Raw genomic sequence first — 23278 nt, 5'->3', positions numbered from 1 at the left:
TTTCAAAAGCATTAAAAAAATATTAATTATTCCAAACTTGACCGCTGGGGAAACATCTGAGACGTGGATGATATTTCAGTGAAGCTCCCATACATTGCCTGAGCGATGAAAGAAATCATTGAGCACATCATAATTAATACTAGTGTAAATATTAATACTAGATTCTGGCAGTTTGGTTTTATCATGTAATTGTTCTTCAGCCTTCAGTTAACTTGCTCAATCAGTGCGTCATTATTCGTCCGTGAGAGCTGATTAGATGTTTCTGCTGAATGAGAGAACTGTCTCTCTCTCTCTCTCTCTCTCTCTCTCTCTCTCTGTCTGTTGTGTGAGATGGTGGACCGACGGTTAAGGACAAAACCCCTGTTCTTCTAATCAGCTTAATGTTGGCTTATTCTTTGAGAGGGGCAGCTGCGCTGGAGCCGCGTCGAGCAGGTCGGCCGGTTGGTGATTAACAAACGCCATAGACTTTGGAATCTGTGGACTCGGGACGTTTGCCCCGGGGTAGAAAGGTCTCGCGGGGAGAACCCGTGTGTTCTCTTGTCGTCGTCTTCGGTCTTACCCCAGGGCTGCAGATGTTTTCCAAGCTCTGAAAGAGGGAGGTTCAGGCATGCTTCGCATTTTTAGACCCCCTTGTGAAGCTTTAGTTCCTCTAATCACTAGAAACAATTGAAATAACCTGTTAAACATGAAAGTATTATGCAATCACTTAAGACATTTCTCCTTATATAGAACCTTTTTGGCATTAACGGTTCTTTAAAATTGAGTTAAGAACCCTAGAGTTCTGTAGAGAACCACATTGAACCTTTTTGGCGTAAAGCGTTCTTTAAAATTGAGTTAAGAACCCTAGAGTTCTGCAGAGAACCACATTGAACCTTTTTGGCATTAAACGTTCTTTAAAATTGAGTTAAGAACCCTAGAGTTCTGTAGAGAACCACATCGAAACTTTTTGGCATGAAACGTTCTTTAAAATTGAGTTAAGAACCCTTGAATTCTGTAGAGAACCACATTGAAACTTGTTGGCATGAAACGTTCTCTAAAATTGAGTCGAGAACCCTAGAGTTCTGTAGAGAACCACATTGAACCTTTTTGGCGTAAAGCGTTCTTTAAAATTGAGTTAAGAACCCTAGAGTTCTGTAGAGAACCACATTGAACCTTTTTGGCATGAAACGTTCTTTAAAATTGAGTCAAGAACCCTAGAGTTCTGTAGAGAACCACATTGAAACTTTTTGGCATGAAACGTTCTTTAAAATTGAGTCGAGAACCCTAGAGTTCTGTATAGAACAACATTGAACCTTTTTGGCATAAAACGTTCTTTAAAATTGAGTTAAGAACCCTAGAGTTCTGTAGAGAACCACATTGAACCTTTTTGCATGAAACGTTCTTTAAAATTGAGTTAAGAACCCTAGAGTTCTGTAGAGAACCACATTGAACCTTTTTGGCATGAAACGTTCTTTAAAACTGAATCGAGAACCCTAGAGTTCTGTAGAGAACCACATTGAACCTTTTTGGCATGAAACGCCATAGACTTTGGGTTCTGTGGACTCGGGATGTTTGCCTTGGGATAGAAAGGTCTCGTGGGGAGAACCCGTGTGTTCTCTTGTCGTCGTCTTCGGTCTTACCCCAGGGCTGCAGATGTTTTCTGAGCTCTGAAAGAGGGAAGTTCAGGCATGCTTCACATTTTTAGACCCCCTTGTGAAGCTTTAGTTCCTCTAAACTTGACATGAGAGTCCTTCTAACTGTGTCCTGTGTGGGTGTGTGACGCTGCATATGCTCAAAATCAACCGGTCAGAAGTTTAGCAGCTGAGACTAGTCAGTCTTGAGGACACCGGTTTAGGTCTAGAACGTGTTTTTGCATTGAAAATGCAAGACGTAAACATTTTCACCAATGCAGCTTTAAATCTTAAGTTGAATTGCTGCATTAAATTCAATCAAATTGGCTGTACAAGTCATGCAACTCATTTTTTAAAGTCTTGTATAGTTAAATCATGCATAACTTAATGACGTTGAAATCAGTTGCACGAGTTAAAGTAATGGAAAAACATCTGTTTGCACAGAATATGATCAATAAGTCACAGGAACAGATGTTTTTCTATTACTTTAACTCATGCAAAAGTCATGAGTGGGAAAAAGATGCACTTTTTGATGGTCCACTTTAGACTAATTCTACTAACTATGAGTAACTTTGCATCTGTAGACTGTTAGGTTATAGCTAGGGTTGGTAGAGTAAATAGTTGCAAAGTGACTTAAAGTTAGTAGAATGTCTAAGCTGGACTATCTGAATAAAGTGTTGCTTTTATTTTAATTTAACTTGATTTAACAAAGGATGAAGGTGCAAAAATGTCCATCTATTGTGTGTTTACATAGAATGCGTTTTGCCTTCCAATGCCATCGTTTTTCTGTGTGGTAGAACTAGCAACATCGAGACCATGGGTTCGATTCTCGACGCACACAGTCATAGGCACATGAGATGCTTCACATTTAAGGCGGTTATTTATATCTTTTGCTTTAGTGTGTGAGTGGGAAACTCCTCCAAGATCCTTGGAACAACCATCCAGGAACTGCTGTAAAGTAAGAACTTATACATGTGCACCATTTTTAGGAGTTTGCATGGAGGTTGTTGTAGCATCTTGGGAACACTAAAGCATTATAACCTGTTAACTGTGCGTGTCCTGGTTTGTCTTCATCACATGCTTTAGTAATACATTATGGATCATTCGAAACTCTCCGAATTAAACCCAAATTAGTTTTTCAAGCAATTTAAGAGGCCAAATGATTTAGTTAAACGTATATTTTGAATGTAATTTGCGTTCTGTAGAGTTCTGTAGAGAACCCCGTTGAACCTTTTTGGCATGAAACGTTCTTTAAAATTGAGCCGAGAACCCTAGAGTTCTGTAAAGAACCCCATTTAAACTTTTTGGCATGAAACGTTCTTTAAAATTGAGTCGAGAACCCTAGAGTTCTGTATAGAACCACATTGAACCTTTTTGGCATAAAACGTTCTTTAAAATTGAGTCGAGAACCCTAGAGTTCTGTAGAGAACCCCATTGAACCTTTTTGGCTTGAAAAATTCTTTAAAAACGAGTCAAGAACCCTAGAGTTCTGTATAGAACCACATTATAACCTGTTAACTGTGCGTGTCCTGGTTTATCTCCATCACATGTTTTAGTAATACATTATGGATCATTCGAAATGCTCCAAATTAAACCCAAATTGGTTTTTCTAGCAACTTTAGAGGCCAAATGATTTAGTAAAACGTATATTTTGAATGTAATTTGCGTTACAGTAAACTTCTGAAACTTCTAAGCGCTTTCACTTCTGGAAAAATCTCTTTAAAGACCCTTTTTGGCATTAAACGTTCTTTAAAATTAAGCCGAGAACCCTAGAGTTCTGTAGAGAACCCCATTGAACCTTTTTGGCATGAAACGTTCTTTAAAATTGAGCCGAGAACCCTAGAGTTCTGTAGAGAACCCCATTGAACCTTTTTGGCATGAAACGTTCTTTAAAATTGAGCCGAGAACCCTAGAGTTCTGTAGAGAACCCCATTGAACCTTTTTGGCATGAAACGTTCTTTAAAATTAAGCCGAGAACCCTAGAGTTCTGTAGAGAACCCCGTTAAATCTTTTTGGCATGAAACGTTCTTTAAAATTGAGCCGAGAACCCTAGAGTTCTGTAGAGAACCCCATTGAACCTTTTTGGCATGAAATGTTCTTTAAAATTGAGTCGAGAACCCTAAAGTTCTGTATAGAACCACATTGAACCTTTTTGGCATAAAACGTTCTTTAAAATTGAGTCACAAACCCTAGAGTTCTGTATAGAACCACATTGAACCTTTTTGGCATAAAAAGTTCTTTATAATTGAGTCGAGAACCCTAGAGTTCTGTAGAGAATCCCATTGAACCTTTTTGGCATGAAAAATTCTTTACAAACGAGTCAAGAACCCTGGAGTTCTGTATAGAACCATATTATAACCTGTTAACTGTGCGTGTCCTGCTTTGTCTTCATCACATGCTTTAGTAATACATTAGGTATCATTTGAAATGCTCCAAATTAAACCCAAATTTGTTTTTCTAGCAATTTTAGAGGACAAATGATTTGGTAAAACGTATATGTTGCATGTAATTTGCTTAACAGTAAACTTCAGTAACTTCTAAGCACTTTCACTTCTGCAAAAATCTCTTTAAAGACCCTTTTTGGCATTAAATGTTCTTTAAAATTGAGTCGAGAACCCTAGAGTTCTGTAGAGAACCACATTGAACCTTTTTGGCAGGAAACGTTCTTCAAAATTGAGTTAAGAACCCTAGAGTTCTCTATAGAACCACATTGAACCTTTTTGGCATAAAACGTTCTTTAAAATTGAGTCGAGAACCCTAGAGTTCTGTGTAGAACCACATTATAACCTGTTAACTGTGCGTGTCCTGCTTTGTCTTCATCACATGCTTTAGTAATACATTAGGTATCATTTGAAACGCTCCAAATTAAACCCAAAATTATGTTTCTAGCAATTTTAGAGGCCAAATGATTTGGTAAAACGTATATGTTGCATGTAATTTGCTTTACAGTAAACTTCAGTAACTTCTAAGCACTTTCACTTCTGCAAAAAGCTCTTTAAAAAGAACGACCGCTATAAACCACAACTATTCAAGTTAACAGGCTAAAAGTGTTTTTGTCTTTTGTCGCACATCTACTGCAAATCAGTTAGGGTGCCCGAATGCAAAATGCAATGTCTTTTTGAAATCCCAAGATGTTGAAAATATGACAAGCTGAGCTCAGGCTGGCACCAGAGAGAGAGAGAGAGAGAGAGAGAGAGAGAGAGAGAAGGTTTTTCTTCTTCCTGCGGTTCTGCTGAGCTGTGCAGGCTGAAGGTTTTGGGTGCGTTACATCTGCTAGATAGATTTCTGTCAGCTGCTCTCCAGTGGCAGGGAGAGGATCAGATCTGCGAGTCCATGTTACGCTCTGCCTGAACACCTCAGCACACATTGCTGCTCTTAAAATGGCTGCCCTTGAAGCTCAAAGCATCTGTGGCGCTCAGTGGCTGTCAGAACCACATGAAAGCTTCACACATTTCACCCCATTAGCCTGTCCTGCTAGGTGCGATTTGTGTCGTTTTAGGTCCTCTATTTCCGTGTGTTGTGTTTCTCTACCTGGCTTTGACCAGATATGGATGTAACTTTGTTCTGAGTTCCTCTGGAGTGCTGGAACAGATCAGGGCGGAGCTGAAACTCGACCTCGAGAGACAATGGGAGAACCTGCCCTGGGACACACTGGCAGTGTTGTTCAGAATGAAGGTTGAAACCAGTGTCTGCTTTTTCGGTTTGAGGCCACAGGTGATAAGATGTAGGTGTGATGGCTCGGATGTCTTTATTCTCTTCTCATCTTGCAGGAATTCCAACCATTCAGCCATGAAACCTGTTTTCTGTGCTGTTGGTAAAGTCTACACTCTGTAGAAACTTAAAGGGTTCCTTCAGGCGCTTCATAAATGCAACCTTTTCCCTTCATTTAATTTTAATACATTTTTAATTATGATTGAAACAGCTCGTAAACATGAAAGTATTGTGCAATCACTTAAGACATTTCTCCTTATATAGAACCTTTTTGGCATCAAAGGTTCTTTACGTTCTTTAAAATTGAGTCAAGAACCCTAGAGTTCTGTATAGAACCACATTGAACCTTTTTGGCATGAAATGTTCTTTAAAATTGAGTCGAGAACCCTAGAGTTCTATATAGAATCACATTGAAACTTTTTGGCATGAAACGTTATTTAAAATTGAGTTAAGAACCCTAGGGTTCTGTATAGAACCACATTGAACCTTTTTGGCATAAAACATTCTTTAAAATTGAGTCAAGAACCCTAGAGTTCTGTACAGAACCACATTAAACCTTTTTGGCATTAAACGTTCTTTAAAATTGAGTCAAGAACCCTAGAGTTCGGTATAGAACCACATTGAACCTTTTTGGCATTAAACGTTCTTTAAAATCGAGTCAAAAACCCTAGAGTTCTGTATAGAACCACAATGAATCTTTTTGGCGTAAAGCGTTCTTTAAAATCGAGTCAAAAACCCTAGAGTTCTGTAGAGAACCACATTGATCCTTTTTGGCATGAAACATTCTTTAAAATTGAGTCTAGAAACCTAGAGTTCTGTAGAAAACCTAGAGTTCTATATAGAACCACATTTAAACTTTTTGGCATGAAACGTTCTTTAAAATTAAGTCAAGAACCCTAGAGTACTATATAGAACCACATTGAACCTTTTTGGCATGAAACGTTCTTTAAAATTGAGTCGAGAACCCTAGAGTTCTGTAGAGAACCCCATTGAACCTTTTTGGCATGAAACGTTCTTTAAAATTGAGTCGAAAACCCTAGAGTTCTGTAGAGAACCACATTGAACCTTTTTTTGCATTAAACGTTCTTTAAAATTGAGTTAAGAACCCTAGAGTTCTGTAGAGAACCACATTGATCCTTTTTGGCATGAAACGTTCTTTAAAATTGAGTCGAGAACCCTAGAGTTCTGTAGAGAACCACATTGAACCTTTTTGTCTAACACTGTGTCCTAACCAGATAAAACATGATGCCATGGCGCAATAAAAGGTTGACATTTGAACAAATTAACAAACTTACCTTTTAAGCATTAAACATTGGTGCATAACTCAAACTGCAACATCTGTGATGCAGACATTATGTGCTGTTGCTGTTGTTTTATTACTTTTGTCAGGTGGGTGAAGCAACAATAATGAATTGTATCTGGATTACCAGGATTTGATTGGACCGTGAAAAGAGGGCTATGACATATTATTTTTACCCACCCACATGGCCTTGGTTACATCAGCAGAAATACTTTTTTATGAAAGCATAATGACTTTTGTTGCTTCGGGAATTGCATGCAAAATCGAAACAGTCAAATGTATTCAAGTAAATAGTGGATTTTGATTTCGCGTCATCTTGTATGATAACTGTAGATCATGCTTTTGTGCCTCTTATTTTAAGAACAATTGCAAATCATGTCCTTGACAGTATTTTGGTCCCTTTGTGAATGCAGAGTTGATTTGATCCTCAGTTCCCAGTGAAAATGGCCCTTGTAACTTAAGGAGCGACTAAGATCCAAGTAGAATCTATTTTTGCTTGCTTTTACAGCATTCAAGGCCTCCTCTAATGTGTGGCATTGCACTAAACCCATATAATTCTGGCCTTGACATTGAGGCCTTTTCTTGCAGAAATCACCCACAGAATGTGTCCTGATGTGTGAGCCAGCCAAGGCTGAAGAATCACTCTGGGCTGTGTTGATTGCTGTCAGATATGCGGAGCTGGTACTGTGCTGTACGACCGCTAAATGCATTGCTGTTGTTGAGTTCATGCTAATACTCGCGCCCTTGCCACACAGATCACATTGAGAATGACCCATGATGAAAGAAAAACATGTTCGCTGGATCTGTTCATGCCGGAAGACCCATTTAGTGTTGTAGATAAAGCCATGAGTCTTTGCAGCGGTTGTGGTTTTATATCTATATTTTTGGGCATGAGGTCAGTTCATTCAAATCATGTGTACATGCTCTCTGTCATTTCTGGCTCAGTTTGTAGATGATAATATTTTATTGGTGTATGAAAATGTTCACTGCAGTCAAATGAAATATTGCAATTTTCCCAAACACAGCAGAGATTTGAGCATGGACAGCATGTGTATGAGCTGAATTTGGCAGCGGTGTGCGCATTAATGAAAAAGTATTGATCGGGGACGGGATCATACTTTGTTTCAGCTCATTGATTGGTGCGGTTGCGGGGTGCTCTTAGGTCACAGGACATAATAATGCCACCTCCAAGTGACGGCCCGCCCCATAATCCTTTGTGTTTGCACTGCATCTCTGAAGCCCTGAGCATTCCTCATCCCTCTGCGGATTCACTCAATCTTATTTCAGAAGGGCTTGATGCAATCTGATGGAACATGCGGATGTAAATACCAAGGCCCACTGGTGTGCTCCAGCTGAGGCTTATCCCTGGGTAATAAAAAAATGGAACAAATCAGCCCATAATCCCTCCTCAGCTATTGTTCTTGGAGCAGACTGACCGTTCGCCAAAACAAAAAAAGACAGATTCTTCTGTTGTATTCTGTATTCGTCTCTTTGCTATGGTATAAAATGTCCTCTCCAAGTTTTTACTGCCTCTTACCCCGTTCTCTCTTTCTGTCTCTGAACAGGTTTCCCTGATTTTCCAGGGAGTCCTAAGCGATGGAAGTGCTGCAGTGCGATGGCTGTGATTTCCGTGCAGAGACGAACGATGAGCTCAAGACGCACATACAGGACGTCCACACGGCCTTCCTGCAGCCCACAGAAGTGGGAGAAGGTGAAGAGTCTCCCATACGGTCCAGGTCAAACTCGTTAAACTCCCACAGCCAAACAGAGGACGAGGAAGACTTGACCAATCACTCCTTGAAAAAGGACGCAGGTATATCAGCATTTCTTATATGCGACCTGAAATGGAAATAGATGACGAGTGCCTTCAAAACTTTGTTTTTCTTTCTCTGTTCATGTTTCAGGCATCCACTCCTTGAACAAAGACCTTGGGCACTCCTCCGGTTCCAAGCAAGCTAAACACAACCAATCAGCAAAACCTTCAAACAAATCAACGTCAACATCATTCTTTCAGTGCAAGTTCTGTGTGCGGTACTTCAGATCCAGCTCTCTTCTCAGTGAACACACCAGGAAGGTCCATGGAGAAGCAAGCGATGAGAGATCCGTCAAAACTTCCAAGCAGGCCAGCTGCAGCGCTACGACTTACGATGGTGTAGGAACCATCTTTTCCTGCCAGTATTGCACTTATAAATCCCCACACAGAGCTCGAATTCTGAAACACCAGAAAGTGCACCACAAGGAAGGCCTACCAGGCCACTCGGATCCTCCTGTCGAAGCAGAAGTTCTGGATTTGGACTCTGACGCCTCCTCAATTGAAGAACACAGTGAAGATGCACCAGTGAATGTAGAACGTCGCGTGCTGGAGTCTATGATCAAGCCCCAGTCAAGAGGAGGCTTTAACTGCGAGTGGTGTGGCTTTCAGACTTCGCAAAGGCAGCAGTTAGCCGATCACATGATGAAGAAACACCGTAACATGGTGAAGATTATGGTATCCTTGCAACAGCCCAAAATGCACGACGGAAGTGCAGGATCCAGCAAATCTGATTCAGCTTCATCCAGGAGAAGCACTCCAACCTCTAATTTAAACCTGAATGATCTTGCGAGCAACGAAGGTTCCTCTGTAAATGCCTCGTCAATCAAAGGATCCAATGCATCACTCAAATCCACTTCAGGGATATCAAGTTTTCACTACTCGCAGCTCACAGCAAAAATACCTAACAGCACAGGATCTTCCATACTGTCCGAGAGATCGACTTTCACCATGTCAGATATGTCCAGATCTGGCATGGATCTAGACGCCAGTGTGCTGAATGATTCCAGAAGCAGTTCAGATGATGAACTCTGTGGCATTGATGATCCCCATTGCACGGAGCCAGCTGAGGATTCTACTAAGCTGCTTCTGTCAGAAGAGGATAATGACCTGCTAGAAACTAAAGGAGTTCCATTCAAAAGACATATGAACAGGTTCCAGTGCCCTTTCTGCTCCTTCTTGACCATGCACCGACGTAGTATTTCTCGTCACATAGAGAACATACACTTATCTGGCAAAGCTACGGTGTATAAATGTGACAAGTGCCCCTTTCTTTGCACCAACCCACTAAAGCTTGACACGCACAAACAATGTCATGGTGGGTCTTCCGAATGGGACAGCATGGATTTAACCAGTGAAGGTCTAGATGGTCAAGGTGAACGCTCGGAGCCCGTGAATGGAGGAAACAGCAGCTCAAAAATTAACGGGAAGAAATCCAATGCAGGCGAGGAACAGCATGGTCCTCATCGGTGCTCACTGTGTAACTTCTCCACCATCACACTGAAAGGTCTACGTGTCCACCAGCAACACAAACACTCATACTGTGATGGAACACAAATCACGGGTAAAGAGGGTTTGTCTAATGAGCTGCAAGATTCTGAGTCTGAGTCCTTCAGCTCTTCAAGCTTTGTCCAGAAAACTCAAACATCAATCCTTGGATTTTCAACCAAGAAGCACCTTATTGGGAAGACCGCAAGAAAGTCCATCAACGATTTGCCCTTGGATCTCTCTCCCGTCAAAAAACGGACAAGGATTGATGAAATCGCAAATAATCTCCAGAGCAAGATTAGTCAAAGCCAACAGCACGAGGATGTGATTAACCTTGAGGAGATGGATGATGACGTGGAGGAGAATGGCAATCACGTCGATGCAGAAACTAGCAAAGAAAGAGAAACCTCTGATGCTCAAAGTCAGCACTACACATTCAACACTCAGCACCTTCATGTTAGGAATTCTGAAGGTCTTCAGAAGGAGCGTGGCGTTGGGAAAAGGAAGCGCAGTCTGCAGTCCAAAATCGGCGCAAGAAACATTCCCCTTCAAGTAACCATTTCTGATGATGAAGATAATTATAGTGCCTCTATGGAGTCTAAAGATGCCCAAGATCAAAGCAGTCAAGATGGCAGAGAGACGTATCAGGACAATGTTGAATACACCGGGGAACCCGGGACCCTATTCTACTGCAAACATTGTGAGTACCAAAACAAGTCCGCTCGCAGTGTCAGCACACACTACCAGAGGATGCACCCTTACATCAAGTTTAGCTTCAGATACATCCTGGACCCAGAGGATCAGAGCGCAGTCTTCCGTTGTCTCGAGTGCTTCATCGAATATAACAACTTCAATGATCTGCACCAGCACTATATGACGCACCATCCAGAAGCAAGTAACGTCTTGAACTTTAACCAGCCAGATCTAGTGTATATGTGTCGTTTCTGTTCCTACACAAGCCCAAATGTGCGGAGCCTGATGCCCCATTATCAAAGAATGCACCCTTCAGTGAAGATCAACAATGCCATGATTTTTTCCAGCTACATGGTCGATCAGCCTCAGAAAAGTGCAAGCGAGTCCCAAACACTAAGAGAAATCTTGAATTCCGGTCCGAAGAGTTTAAGCTCCACCTCGTCTGGGTCCAGATCATCATCCAGTCCAGCTCTCAAAAGCATCTGCAAGACGCCAGAAGCAAACACAGAGGCTGAAGCTCTTCGAGAAAGTCTGGGTGGTAATGTGGTGGTGTATGACTGTGATGTCTGTTCTTTCTCAAGTCCGAACATGCACTCGGTACTGGTCCATTATCAGAAAAAACACCCAGAGCAAAAGGCCTCGTACTTCCGCATACAGAAGACAATGCGGGTCATATCTGTTGACCGAACACAGTTGTCCAGCAATTCAACCTACAGCCTAACTAGCACCCCCAAGTCTTCAAACTCCATCCTACCTCCGGCTCTGGATGAAGATGTTTATTACTGCAAGCACTGTGTCTACAATAACCGCTCTGTAGTGGGCGTTCTGGTCCACTATCAAAAGCGGCATCCAGAGATTAAGGTGACGGCGAAGTACATAAAACAGGCACCCCCAACCCCAGGACTGCTGAAACTCATGGACGAGTTACAGATCGCACCCCCTAAACAGTTTATGAAGCAATTCAACAACAACGGGATTGAAGGGTCAGGTAATTCCAACGCTAAAGGAGCATCCGACAAAGGGGAACCTGAAATGCTGTTCTTCTGCCAGCACTGCGACTATGGGAACCGCACTGTGAAGGGGGTGTTGATTCACTACCAGAAGAAGCACAGGGACGTGAAAGCCAATGCCGACCTCGTCCGTAGACATACAGCTGTGGTCCGGAGTCAGAGAGAAAGAGTGCAGATGATCCACGCGGGAAGTTCCACGTCCACTGCAACTGTAGCTACTGAAGCCGACAAATCCAGGTCGTTGCGATCTTTGAAGTGTAGACACTGTGTGTACACGTCTCCTTACGTGTATGCCTTGAAGAAGCATTTGAAGAAGGATCATCCTACTGTGAAGGCCACGGCCATGACGATCTTACACTGGGCTTATCAGGACGGTGTGTTGGAGGCTGGTTATCACTGTGAGTGGTGCATATATTCCCACGCTGAACCAAGCGGGCTGCTCATGCATTACCAAAGACGCCACCCTGAGCACAACGTCGACTACACTTACATGGCCAGCAAGCTGTGGGCTGGTCCTGATACTTCCACAAGCAGACAGGGTGGGAACTCTGAAACGAAGCATTACCAATGCAGAGATTGTGCCTTTGAGGCATGCTCCATCTGGGATATTACTAACCATTACCAAGTAGTGCACCCTTGGGCCATCAAAGGGGATGAGTCTGTCCTCATCGACATTATCAAGGGGAACCAAGGACCTGATAAGCTGCTCCCGCAACTGGCCAAAGGACATGTTTCGACGTCCAGTCCGTTCAATAGCCACCAGCTGGAAGAGACTGGAGTTGAAGTCAGTCGCCCAACACACGAGCGCCAATCTAATCTCTCTCTCTCGGCCACCTCATCTATCTCAAACAACCCTTACCAATGCACGGTGTGCTTGTCTGAGTACAACAGTCTTCACGGGCTTCTGACCCACTACGGCAAAAAACACCCGGGCATGAAAGTGAAAGCTGCTGACTTTGCTCAGGAAGCAGACATTAACCCCAGCTCAGTTTACAAATGCAGACACTGTCCATATGTGAACTCCCGCATCCACGGAGTTCTCACACACTACCAGAAACGACATCCCTCCATCAAAGTCACGGCCGAGGACTTTGCTGATGATGTCGAGCAGGTGCACGAGGTAACCAACGAGAACGATGAGCGATCTAAAACACAGAGGCAGGGCTATGGCGCGTACCGCTGCAAGATGTGCCCTTACACACATGGCACTTTAGAGAAACTCAAGATACACTATGAGAAATATCACAACCAACCTGCTGCAGACATGTTCAAAACCGCCGCCTTGCAGTCGCCAGATGGAAGAGATGATTTGGTTGCTGAATGCAGTAGCAACAATGTGACTGAAGTCTCCAAGATCTGTGACTTGGACCTCACGGTCCCCGAAGCCGCAAAGAGCGACAAGAACGCTGTGTTTAAATGCCAGCTGTGCAAATACTTCTGCTCCACCCGGAAGGGTATCGCTCGCCACTATCGTATCAAGCATAACAATGTCAGAGCGCAGCCTGAGGGGAAGAACAATGTCTTTAAATGTGCCCTCTGCGCCTACACCAACCCCATCCGCAAAGGCCTCGCGGCACACTACCAGAAACGCCACGATATCGATGCCTACTACACCCATTGCTTGGCAGCGTCCAGGACGGTGAGTGAGAAACCGAGCAAGGTGACGGTGCCCTTGGCATCAGAAGCAGAAGCTCCAGCGATGAGCGAGGAGCTGAGACTCGCGGTGGACCGAAGGAAATGTTCGCTCTGCTCCTTCCAGGCTTTCAGCAGGAAGAGTATCGTTTCTCATTACATAAAGCGCCACCCGGGAGTCTTTCCCAAGAAGCAGCCTTCCAGCAAACTGGGCCGTTACTTTACTGTGATCTATTCCAAGGAAGCGGAGACGTCTCCTTCCACGGAGGTCGTGGAAATAGTTGAAGTTAAGGACGAGGTGGAACTTGAAGGCGACGTTGACTGGCTCCCCTTCAAATGTATGAAATGCTTCAAGCTCTCATTCAGCGCGGAGGAGCTGCTGGTGATGCATTACAATGACTGCCACAGCAAGGAGCTCAAGTGGGACTTCGTCACCATTCCCAGCCCCGCGGAAGATGGGACGGAGCTCTACCAGTGCACCCACTGTGAAATCAAGTTCTTGACTCTTCCAGAACTCAGCATCCATCTGATCAGCCACAACGAGGATTTCCAGAAAAGAGCCATGAGGCTGGAAAGGAGAAAACAGCTTCAGAGCAAGCAGAGGACGACAGAGCCGACAGAAGCCAAACCAGAGAATAAGGTGAGCCTTGTAATGTGTTAAAAGTAAGACTACCCTGTTGAGAAAAACAGCATGTGCTGGTTAGGTATGTTATGAAGCATGGCAGCTGGTTTGAGCTGGTTTAACCTGGTCCTTAGTTGGTCATGAGCTGGTTTAAGGTGGTTTTAGCTGGTTTAAGCTGGTCACGTGCTGGCCCTTAGTTGGTCATGAGCTGGTTTAAGCTGGTTTGAGCTGGTTTAAGCTGGTCATGTGCTGGCCCTTAGTTGGTCATGAGCTGGTTTAAGCTGGTTTGAGCTGGTTTAAGCTGGTCATGTGCTGGCCCTTAGTTGGTCATGAGCTGGTTTAAGCTGGTCACGTGGTAGACCTTAGTTGGTCATGAGCTGTTTTAAGCTGGTTTGAGCTGGTTTAAGCTGGTCAAGTGGTAGCCCTTAGTTGGTCATGAGCTGGTTCAAGCTGGTCCTAAGCAACTAGCTCCAGCTCAGTTGGAGACCAACTAATGCCGAGTTCACACTCCATGATTTTAGCCCCAATTTTGACTCACTGACAGGTTTTGGGCAATCGCAGACAAATACCTGAATTCATTGGTAAATCGGTGCTCGTTCACGCAAATGACCATCACGCAGTGTGAATTATCAAAGACGTTATCTGAGAGAATCACCAACGAGTCGCAGACATCCGTGAGATATTTGCATGCTAAGTCTAGGGCTGAAACGATTCATTGAGTTACTCGATTACAAAAATTCCTAGAGGCAAAAATTCTGCCTCGAAGCCTCGTTAAATTCCTATGACGCGCAGGGATCTGATTCACACGGACCGCTGTTCAATGTTCAGGAAGCACACCATAGCACGTGATACATTTTGAATTTAGTTGGCGCGATGGAGGAGAGTAAAGATGTCCATAAACGGCAGAGAATGTCTAAAGTTTGGGATCATTACATTCTTAAAAAAGAAGAGAACAAGGTGCAATGTGTCTACTGCAAAGTAGACCTGGCATTCCACAGCTGTACGACTTCAATGGTAATGTAGCCTAAGCCTATACATTGATGTTCGCTGATTTTAATCCCATACTGTATTTGTAGCGATGTCGTGATGCGGTTTGACAAGATATGATGTTTAGCTTTGATGTTTTTAAGTAGTAAACGTATTCACGTTCAATTGCAAGAGAGTATAGCCTAAAAAAAAAAAAACCCTTCACACACACACACACGCATGCACCCTCGTCCTCTCTTACGCGCCAGTCAGACCATCACATATGCTTAAACTTTATGTAGCCACGCAACAATAATTTCAGCATGCATTCACTGTAAACACCGGGACGTGATGTTGTGACGCGATTTTTCGAACAGATGCTTCGCCTAAAATGCACCGCAATGCAAGTGATGCAAGCCAAATGCAGTGTTCTATTGAAATTGAATGTATTTATTTCTGCCGTACCAAACTGCAATGAAGCAACTGGTCTGACTGTTGTGTTTTCATGTTTTATGGGGACTTTCCATAGGCGTAATGGTTTTTATACCGTACAGACCGTATTTTCTATCCCCTTACACTGCCCCTAAACCTACCCATCACACACACACACACACACACACACACACACACACACACACACACACACACACACTGCCCCTACCCATCACAGGAGACATTCTGCATTTTTACATTTTCAAAAAACATCTCTTAGTCTGATTTATAAGATGTTTTCCTCATGGGGACCTAAAAATGTCCCCACAAGGACGAGGATTTCGGATATTGCCATCTTTGTGGGGACATTTTGTCCCCATAACGTAGGGATTACCAGTCCACACATACACACACACACACACACACACACACACACACACACACACACACACACACACACACACACACACACACACACACACACACACACACACACACACACACACACACACAGTTACCATAGCAAATAGGCTCACCTGAGAAATGATATATTATTTGCTAGTAGCCTAATGGTAAAGGCTGCAGGTGTAGAAATCTACATAAAAGATATTTACTTGATGTCATGGCTAGATTACAGCATGAAACCTGTTGTGCATATTAATAAATGAAATCGCTTTTAATTAAATTATTTGTTTTGGTTTTTTAAAAACACACAACATTTTTTATCAGATTGAGCGATTAATCGGACGATTAAGTGCTAGATTAATCGATTACAAAAAGAATCGATAGCTGCAGCCCTAGCTAAATCCTGCTGTGTGAAATGTGTTTTGTCTGAAAATTACATCTGCGATGACTGACAGCCAATGAGAGAGCGAGATACGGGGTAGTGGGAGGTTCGGGGAGGAGTTATAGATCACAGTATCAGTATTTCAATAGATATATTTACAATTATATCAAACAGAAACAACCAGCCACAACAGCAGCACGTTGCAAAATTATTTATATTTACCTCAAACTCTCTTGCCAGAACTCAACCCTTGCATCTCCCCGACACTTTCCTCCATCATTTTTTTTCTCCTTTTCGCTGCAAATCAGTGCACAGACAATTTGGATCACAAGCTTCTTGCGGGATATCATTTTTAATAACAATTTCAGTCTCGCAACTGCGTTGTTTCCTTATCATTTCTCGCGTGTGTTTGGTTGTGAGGCGTGGTTTGCGGACGAGACGGAGTTGTAGGGGATCCGTCCTATTGTAAAGTCATGCAGTGTGAAACCCTCTGTCGCCGATCCATCGCTGTATGAATTAGGGATGTCACAAGTACCGGTACTTCGGTACCAAGGCGGTACTGAAATGTTAAAAATGGGACTACCAGCTTTTCTGTAGGACCGGTAGTACCGAGTATATTCGGTACTAGGGCTGCACGATTAATCGAAATCGAACCGCAATCGCGATTTGGCTTATGTGCGATTATGAAGGCGCAAAGGCTGCGATTTTAATGAAATGAATAAATGCCCAGCGTGTCAGTGAAGAGCTGATCTGAGATCAGTAAACGCTGCTCCGTCTGAAAACACTGCGAGTTTGAGCAACATGTGTCAAACACAGAGATGTATAAAGTACTAGAGACACATACTTGAGTAAAAGTACAAGTTCCTTATCAAAAAAGTGACTTGAGTAGAAGTTGAAGTGCTCTTTAAGCACCACACTTAAGTAGAAGTACTAAAGTATTCAACATTTTTTGTACTTAAGTATTGCAAGTAGTTTATTTTAAAATGTACTACTCAAGTACTGAAAGTAAAAGTACAAGTATTGTGTTATGTAGTCATTAAAGAAAGTAGTCAAAAGTTTGAACATCATATTGTTTTTATTATTTCAAATGATTAAGCTTAGGACAATCACAATGTTGGTAGGTAATTTTTCTACATATTGTCATATAAATAACCTGAAAATACTGTAGTTCATTAAGATTAAATCGTACTATAACCACTCTTACTAAAAAAAATGGGGTAAGCAAACTTATATTCTCATTTCAAGAGGAGTTCTGAGTAAATGATTTGTTTGTAACACTTTACAATATGGTTTGATTTGTTAACATTACATTAGTTAATGTATTAGACTAATAACTAACATGAACTAACCATGATCAATACATTTGTTACTGTATTTATTAATCTTTGTTAATCTTAGTTAATAAAAATACAGCTGTTCATTGTTTGTATATGTTACTTCACAGTGCACATTAACTATGGAAACAAATAGAGAGCAATTTGAGCGCAAGACGCTCGTGTTGTTTTAAAGACAGTGAATGCGCGCTCGCGGGGCTCTCTCGCGCGCTCTCTCTCTCGCGCATTCTCTCTCTCGCGCATTCTCTCTCTCGCGCTCTGTCTCTCTCTCTCTCTCGCGCTCTCTCTCTCTCTCTCTCTCTCTCTCTCGCGCATTCTCTCTCTCGCGCATTCTCTCTCTCGCGCTCTGTCTCTCTCTCTCGCGCGCTCTGTCTCTCTCTCTCGCACTCTCGCGCGCGCTCTCTCTCTCATGCGCGGTAATGTGGGTTTGGAATGGAATGATTCGTAACATTTTTATAATTGTAACGAGTAACGATGCAGCACATAAAAAAAATATCGGAGTAAAAGTATTAAACTCATCGAAAATATGTACTGAAGTAAAAGTGGAAGTAGGAGAAAAAAATAATACTCTAGTAAAGTACAGATACTGCCTTTTAGTACTTAAGTACAGTAGTGAAGTAGTTCTACTTCGTTACTATACATCTCTGGTCAAACATCTTCACATACTAGTAATGCGAAGCGTTCACAAACCTGTCCAACCAAATACAACGTTTAATATCATGTTTTAGCTCTCTTCATATCGTCAGTCGAGCTGATGTGGCTTCTCATCACAGAATGTCCATCAGCACTGAATACTTTATTATTCTGAAAATACCCGAGAAGGCTTGAAGAACTCAAATACACCAGATCTTATCGCAGTCGTGTGTTTATTATCTTCATGTTTAATCAGTCAAAGCGTTTCTAGCTTCTCTTTATTCAGCTACAGCGATAGCTTCACATTAGGGATTTCCTGAAAACAAACGATTACTTCTCTGACGCAAATGTGGAGTTTCCGCTCGAGAGCGCCCTCTGGCGTCCAGGATGAATGACACTTTTGGGTAGAAAATAAGAAAAATAAAACTTCTCTCTAAATAAATGTATATGACAATCCATATGTTTTTCTTCAATGTACAGGAGTTTTAATCCCCACAGTGGACGCATAAGAGGCTCATATTTCATATTAAAGACAGACTTTAAGAAATTGTTATCACAGATAAAAAGCACAGATTTGTATAATAATAATAATTGTTTTTTACAATAAATCCTTAGACCTTTCAAATGATTTTTAGTCATAGGCTGTCTACATACTAACAGGTAACCCATAATTTTTAGTTTTCTGGGAAATATTATATGTTATATTTATTCTTAAATGCTCTATTTAAATTTTTGAATGAATGTTATTGTAATAGTAATATTTCTTATTTTTATTTAGTATAATTATCATTACTAGGCACATTAATATATAAACACAAAATGTTATCATTTGTAAAAATTAACAAATAATAATAATCGCATTTTAAATCGCAATTTTAACTAGAATAATTGCAATAAGATATTTTCCCCAAATCGTGCAGCCCTCTTCGGTACAAGCAGCTGCGCTCAGTCGCCTCCATGTTTAACCTGGTCCTTAGTTGGTCATGAGCTGGTTTAAGCTGGTTTAAGCTGGTTTAGGCTGGTCATGTGCTGGCCCTTAGGTGGTCATGAACTGGTTTAAGCTGGTTTAAGCTGGTCATGTGCTGGCCCTTAGGTGGTCATGAACTGGTTTGAGCTGGTTTAAGCTGGTTTAGGCTGGTCATGTGCTGGCCCTTAGTTGGTCATGAGCTGGTTTAAGCTGGTCACGTGCTGGCCCTTAGGTGGACATGAGCTGGTTTGAGCTGGTTTAAGCTGGTTTAGGCTAGTCATGTGCTGGCCCTTAGTTGGTCATGAGCTGGTTTAAGCTGGTCATAGGCTGGCCCTTAGGTGGTCATGAGCTGGTTTGAGCTGGTTTAAGCTGGTTTAGGCTGGTCATGTGCTGGCCCTTAGTTGGTCATGAGCTGGTTTAAGCTGGTTTGAGCTGGTTTAAGCTGGTTTAGGCTGGTCATGTGCTGGCCCTTAGGTGGTGATGAACTGGTTTGAGCTGGTTTAAGCTGGTTTAGGCTAGTCATGTGCTGGCCCTTAGTTGGTCATGATCTGGTTTAAGCTGGTCATAGGCTGGCCCTTAGGTGGTCATGAGCTGGTTTGAGCTGGTTTAAGCTGGTTTAGGCTAGTCATGTGCTGGCCCTTAGTTGGTCATGATCTGGTTTAAGCTGGTCATAGGCTGGCCCTTAGGTGGTCATGAGCTGGTTTGAGCTGGTTTAAGCTGGTTTAGGCTGGTCATGTGCTGGCCCTTAGTTGGTCATGAGCTGGTTTAAGCTGGTTTGAGCTGGTTTAAGCTGGTCATGTGCTGGCCCTTAGTTGGTCATGAGCTGGTTTAAGCTGGTTTGAGCTGGTTTAGGCTGGTCATGTGCTGGCCCTTAGTTGATCATGAGCTTGTTTAAGCTGGTTTGAGCTGGTTTAAGCTGGTTGGCCCTTAGTTGGTCATGAGCTGGTTTGAGCTGGTTTAAGCTGGTCATGTGCTGGCCCTTAGTTGGTCATGAGCTGGTTTAAGATGGTTTGAGCTGGTTTAAGCTGGTCATGTGCTGGCCCTTAGTTGGTCATGAGCTGGTTTAAGCTGGTTTGAGCTGGTTTAAGCTGGTCACGTGCTGGCCCTTAGTTGGTCATGAGCTGGTTTGAGCTGGTTTAAGCTGGTCATGTGCTGGCCCTTAGTTGGTCATGAGCTGGTTTAAGCTGGTTTGAGCTGGTTTAAGCTGGTCATCTGCTGGTCCTTAGTTGGTCATGAGCTGGTTTAAGCTGGTTTGAGCTGATTTAAGCTGGTCATCTGCTGGCCCTTAGTTGGTCATGAGCTGGTTTAAGCTGGTTTGAGCTGGTTTAGGCTGGTCATGTGCTGGCCCTTAGTTGGTCATGAGCGTTCTGTCGCCTCCATGTTTATATAAGCGCAGGACTCCAGAACGTAGCCGAATATATATATATATATACTAGTGTTTCTGAATATTGGGCATAAGGACCAGCTCAAACCTGCTTCAGAACTTTCCTTTTTTTCATCAGGGTAGACACCGCAAGCAGCCTCAAATAACTAGATTGCATCAGTCAAGATATTTCCTCATGGTTTCCTCTCTGTATAGGTGGAAAGCACACCCGATAAGACTCCGATCGGCTACCGGTGCAACTTCTGTGTGGAGGTCCACCCCACCCTCAGGGCCATCTGCAACCACCTGAGGAAACACGTGCAGTACGGAGAGGCCAAGGCGGGACACGTCAAGGTACAAACACCATCTATCACAGAGACCAAAACACTCGCCCTACTTCTAAAGGCTGCTTTATTTTCAACTTCCCCTCTGTTTACATGTGCAGTTTTAGCCGTCTTGTTAGACCCGAGCACAATGTCTATATTCAGTCTTTTCCCTGAGGTGGCCTCAGCGTCTTCACCGCCGCATTCACAGGCCATTCGGACCTTCTGCTCAAGTGTTTGGACGGTTAAACGGCTACAATTCAGCTGCACATCCAGTGAAATACACAAATAGAGCAAATCCTTGAGTGCTGCAGAAGAAGCAGGGAAAACGGGACGAGTGCGGTGTTATGACTTCTGCTTAAACTCAAGAGTGTTTTATTTCATTGTGTGGGCATTCATGAAGAAAGCCTTGAACGTGTCGTAAAGTTGATCGTGTAATTAAATCCGGTGGCCTTGTGCTACACATTTTTGCATACACAGAATGAAAGATTTTCTTCTTTCTAAAGCTCCTCTCTGAATGCGATGCTGGACTGAATGAGGTTTTTAGAAGGCAACAATCAACCCTTTTGGAACCGCGTTTGCCTTGAAATGATCTCTAGGTAGGGAGGTAGAATGGAAAGTGTATTTCTTAAGTCCACTTTTGATCAGCCTTTGTCTTCACTGGTGGATTTGGACTGGTGTGACAAATGAAAGGTGTTGTGAAATCATGGTAAAATGCTGTTTAAAAACTTTCCTGGTTTGCGTTTGCAGTCCAGTCTCTTGATGGATCAACCCTGGGTCTCTGTGAGCAGAAAGCCAGTTAGGTGGGCTTGACGTGTGGCGTGGAGATGGTGTGTAAGCGTCTTAGTGTTAGTATTCCAGTGAGAGAGCCAGGATACTGGCAGGGAGGATTTGAATGGAAGCCCAGTGAGGATCAGCAGATAGAGAGGCTAGGGCCGGACACTAGGGGGCAGCGCTCACAGAAACACAGAACAGGCTTTTCATCAGAGCTCAGATATATTACAGTTTTTTCCAATTGCTAACACACAATTTTTCAAACTAGTCTGGTTTTATCCAGAGGTGGACAGTAACTAAGTACATTTACTTGAGTACTGTACTTAAAGGGTTAGTTCACCCAAAAATGTAAATTCTGTCATTAATTCCTCACCCTCATGTGGTTGGACACCCGTCAGACCTCCGTTCATCTTCAGACACAAATGAAGATATTTTAGTGTAAAGCTGATGCTGAGAAAGGCTTCAGATAGGCCTCCATTGGCATTCAGTACATTTACACTCACAAGACCCATAAAAGGCACTAAAAACGTCGTTACAAAGTCCATCTCACCACAGTGACTCTACAATCATTTTACGATGCGACGACAATAGTTTATGTGCGCAAAAAAAATCATAATAACACCTTTATCCAGCTTGTTCTTGTCTTCCGTGTGTGTCTCCACGACGCATGCGTGAGAATATGAGCAGATCCGGCGTTCGGACACATGACCCAGAAGAGATTTGTTCACCAGCAGAGGAAGACGCGCGTGTCTCAGCTGTTGAATTCTACACTGATCGTGCTTTAGGTCTCGGTGTAGTTCTCAAAATGGGGCTAAAGTGAGCATTTAATGGATTCCCAAACGCCGGATCTGCTCATATTCTCGCGCATGCGTCGTGGAGACAAACACGGAAGACAAGAACAAGCTGGATAAAGGTGTTATTTAGATTTTTTTTTTCGCACAAAAACTATTGTCGTCGCATCGTAAAATGATTATAGAGTCACTGTGGTGAGATGGACTTTGTAACGACGTTTTTAGTGCCTTTTATGGGTCTTGTGAGTGTAAATGTACTGAATGCCAATGGAGGCCTATCTGAAGCCTTTCTCAGCATCAGCTTTACACTAAAATATCTTCATTTGTGTCTGAAGATGAACGGAGGTCTGACGGGTGTCCAACCACATGAGGGTCAGTCATTCATTTTTGGGTGAACTAACCCTTTAAGTACACTTTTTGAGTATCTGTACTTTCCTTGAGTAGTATTTTTTCTGGAAACTTATGACTTTTACTTCACTACATTTGAAAGACAAATATCGTACTTTTTACTCCACCACATTTCTATCAAGGTCCTCGAAGTAGAAAGTCGTAGCCGCTTTGAAAGTCAGTGGATGATTTGTTTTCTTCTTTAAAACGTGATGCTTTTTTTTGTTTTTTTGCAGACAGCCGATCAGTAATCACTCTTGTAGGATCACATGAAGTTCAGTGATTTCCAAGTATATTTTGAACACTAATCAATTGATGGCAAAATAGAAGGCGGCAGTTCCAGACGCAGTGCTCGCAACCAGAGTCATACTGAAAAGATCAAATTCAGAAGAGCAGACGTGGATAAGTCTGAAAGCGCACAGAAAGCTGCCTCTCAGACGCCAGACCACAAGTACTGAAGTTTTGTCTATTGAATCTACTAAAATTGTATTATAGTTAATTAAAACTAGACTAAAACTAAAACAATTCAGATGCCTAAAATGTTCTAGTCAAAAGATTATGACTAAAACTAAATCACAATTTGCTGTCAAAATGAACACTGGTATTAAGTTTGGTCGGTCAAATGATTTTTATAGATTTACCCGC

At 42.6% G+C, this 23278-nt stretch overlaps 1 protein-coding gene across 5 annotated transcripts in view; it reads left to right on the top strand.

The window, feature by feature from the left end:
* The window catches only part of znf462 (zinc finger protein 462), an 83758-nt gene that overhangs the window by 26006 nt on the left and 34474 nt on the right, over positions 1-23278 (top strand). For all 5 annotated transcript variants that reach the window (XM_079834808.1, XM_079834806.1, XM_079834807.1 and 2 more), the window contains exons 2-4: positions 8187-8434; positions 8526-13894; positions 20575-20712. In XM_079834808.1, the coding sequence (XP_079690934.1) occupies positions 8218-8434; positions 8526-13894; positions 20575-20712 (5724 nt within the window). In that variant the 5' untranslated portion in view covers positions 8187-8217. The remainder of the gene's footprint in view (positions 1-8186; positions 8435-8525; positions 13895-20574; positions 20713-23278) is intronic.

This window comes from Gobio gobio (genome assembly GCF_949357685.1).
Source record: "Gobio gobio genome assembly, chromosome: 14".
Classification (NCBI taxonomy): domain Eukaryota; kingdom Metazoa; phylum Chordata; class Actinopteri; order Cypriniformes; family Gobionidae; genus Gobio; species Gobio gobio.
Note: the sequence above shows the minus strand (reverse complement) of the source record. Positions and strands in the feature narration are given on the sequence as shown.